At 39.3% G+C, this 2,970-nt stretch overlaps 1 protein-coding gene across 1 annotated transcript in view; it reads left to right on the top strand.

The window, feature by feature from the left end:
• The first annotated feature begins 2,484 nt into the window (after window positions 1-2,484).
• Window positions 2,485-2,970, top strand: part of fnbp1l (formin binding protein 1-like) — an 18,315-nt gene continuing 17,829 nt past the window's right edge. The window contains exon 1 of the mRNA XM_035653580.1: window positions 2,485-2,499. Coding sequence (XP_035509473.1) covers window positions 2,485-2,499 — 15 coding nt within the window. The remainder of the gene's footprint in view (window positions 2,500-2,970) is intronic.

Genomic DNA, 2,970 nt, shown 5'->3' with positions numbered 1-2,970 from the left:
GCCATTCTGATATTTTTCCTTGTTACATCCTGCAGAGCAGCTGCTTATCTTTTGTTGCTGTCTGTCTGTTTGTCGCATCTTGGCTGCATCTTTTTCGGCTTTGTGTTTGAACTACAAAATATGCTTGAAACTGACAGCTAGACACGTGGCGCTTGCTTGCACCACTGAGATCTTTTTCAACTTTTTTTCCCTGATAAAAACCGCCTTTGGCCTCGTAGCGACCGATGGATGCTGTTTACTCTGCCAGACCATGTTTCATCCCGTCACTGGTTTGTTTTAACATGCTGGGGTCCTTTTGTTTGTCTCAGTGGTTTCATTTATTCAGCCTGTTCTTGGACTGACGGCTGCTTTTTGACTGCAGGCGCTCTCTTGTTTTGGGTTTGTGAATCAGTCAAATGTTCCCCTCCAGATCACAGTGGAAATATGACTCCAAGTTTCAATGAATCACTTATGGTGGACCTCAATGTACAGTGGTTGCACAAACAGGAAAATATTAGACTGGTAATCAAATTGAATTTCAAATTAGTTCACTTTAGTGCACTTTCTGCGTGTGTACTTACGACCTCATCCACGCTCGTTGCCATTTCCAACGCTATTTTTTATGAGTGTAGCAAGGTGCCAGTGTAGATTATGAAGATTAATCTCCCCTACTAAAGACTGATTGGTCTATTGTTTCTCCAAAGAAAATATGAATTTTCATTCTTAATTTTCAGGGGCATTTTCAACCCTGAGTTGAGGGCAGATTTGCTCTTGAGCTTGGCCAAAATTAGAACATATCAAACGAACATATCAAAATGGTTAGTTCATTTTATGTGTTGTTATGTTGATGTTTAAAAGAAAATCCATCTGTTTATGTGTCGTTATTGGATTTTTTAAACTTATACTTTTCGATAACCAATATCTACCAGGCTACATTTTGCCAATTTCTGATGAGTATAACACAGTATTAATCAGTGTCACAGAAACAAAGTCAATAGCAACTGGACCAAAATGCCTTTGAGACTCAAACTGTGTCAGTAGGGAGTCTTGCTCAAGGGCACTTCAGCAGAACACATGCTACACATGGGATCTTGTCCTCGGGTTAAGTATGAGGGATATGGCTCTGCTAAAACACACTTTTTGACAGAACTATTCATCTACTCACCAAACAAACCGGTTGTTTTTCTCCACACGCACTCTCTTCATGCACAATAAAGTCACTAAAGGCCGAAGGCACAATGCTGCTCAGCACTTCAGCCTGCTGTCTTTGTATTTGAAGAAATGATAACTGATCAAACAAGGAGGTCAGCTGTCTCGTATTTCCCTTGGCGACCCTTATTTGGTCAATTCCAGGCCTTGGTTTGTGTTACACACACAGAGAAAGGCAGACAGGAGCATACAGAGTGGTAGCTAGGGCAGCACACTTATTGGATATCATGATTTCAGTGTCCACAGTTAAAAATAATACGTTAATGGATTATCTCCACCTTTGGATTGTGCTGTGTTAACTGAGAAGTGTCTGTAGTTCAAAACAGTCATGGTGTTGATTTACCATAAGATGCACCATGTGTGTCACAATGCTGACTTACTGTAGATTGAGGTCTGTTTCTTATATGTCAAATATAAAAGCTGAGAAACCCCATAGTGGACTTACTTTCTGTAACTTTATATCAACTCCTGATTTATTTTTGAACGTTTTATTGTCTCCCAGTGAGCAGCACTGGTCCGAAGATCAGTATGTGGGCTTGTAAGTGGGAACATACAGAATTGATCTCCAGTATGGCTGGAGTATTCAGGGTTAAGAAGCAAAGTAGCAGCACCTGCCCCTCCCTTCTTACCACCATTGTGGTGTCCTTAAACAAAGCCCTTATATTACCAGCAGCAACCACAGTGGGCAACAGATAAGATGGTGTTTGCTCTATGTCTGAAACCCGCCCAGCAGAGAGTGCTGGCGAAAAAAGAGCATTCAAGTCCTGTGAACCTACCCTGAATAAATAAAGGTTTAAGAAAAGTCTAATTTGTGTTAGGCCTGATAAAACCCACTGTCCTATTCTTGAGAGGACACTGCAGTGATATTCAGTCTGTCCTTGAGATCATATTATTTTACATTATAATCCCCATAAAGTACAGACATTTGGCATTCACTATACAATGTGCACACTTATGTTACAGCCAACAAGCTACTATGAATATCATTCAGAAACTTGAAACTTGCTGGAGAGTTTTGTTAAGTTATCGCTGTGTTTTGTGCACCTTCATAACTCGGACACTGTGTCCAAATCCGCTTGAACATGTGACCACTGATAGTTGGCTGCAAGACAGCAATGCACAGATGAGCATGTTGTTGAAAATCAAGAGGGCATCAAGCTGCACATATAAATACTGTAAAATGATAAGTATCAAATTGGTAATTTCTTGTATTAAAAAGATAGCTGTACAGCAATAAAATCTCAGATGTAAAGAGTCCTTTAATGCACCAATATGGACTTTTAAGAACAGGTCTCGATGGCCGCTGATAACGTGAGAGAAATCAATAAGAAATAAAGATAATAAATTGTGCACTGTATTGGACTAATTAGGTCAAGCAAAGTGCAAGTGGCAAGATGTGATTCATTGCATTTAACAATAGAGTTTGGACAGGTTGTTTTTATTATCGAATAATCTGTCTGATCATTTTCTCCATTAATCGATTAGTTGTTTGGTCCATAATATGTAAAATGTACACTTAGCAAGGGGGTAACTAAGTAATGTTAAGACTTGTGCATTTCTACATGAATCTCACCTTGTGAAGCTTTGAACAATGAATAAATTATGCAATAAATCAGATAATACTGATAATTTACCCTAAACTCTAAAATCTCTAAATCCGACTGCAAATCTGTCTAGAACAGACACACAGAACATGGTGGCAAGTGGGAGGAAATGTTTATTGTCAGTACAAATAGACATCTGACAACAAACCAGCTGCTTTAACCTGTGTGTGTGTGTGTG

The sequence above is a fragment of the Morone saxatilis genome, unplaced genomic scaffold, assembly GCF_004916995.1.
Source record: "Morone saxatilis isolate NCDOM2014 unplaced genomic scaffold, NCSU_SB_2.0 Contig12, whole genome shotgun sequence".
In the NCBI taxonomy this organism is placed as follows: domain Eukaryota; kingdom Metazoa; phylum Chordata; class Actinopteri; family Moronidae; genus Morone; species Morone saxatilis.
The sequence above is the reverse complement of the archived record's forward strand: the minus strand, read 5'-3'. Positions and strand labels throughout refer to the sequence as shown.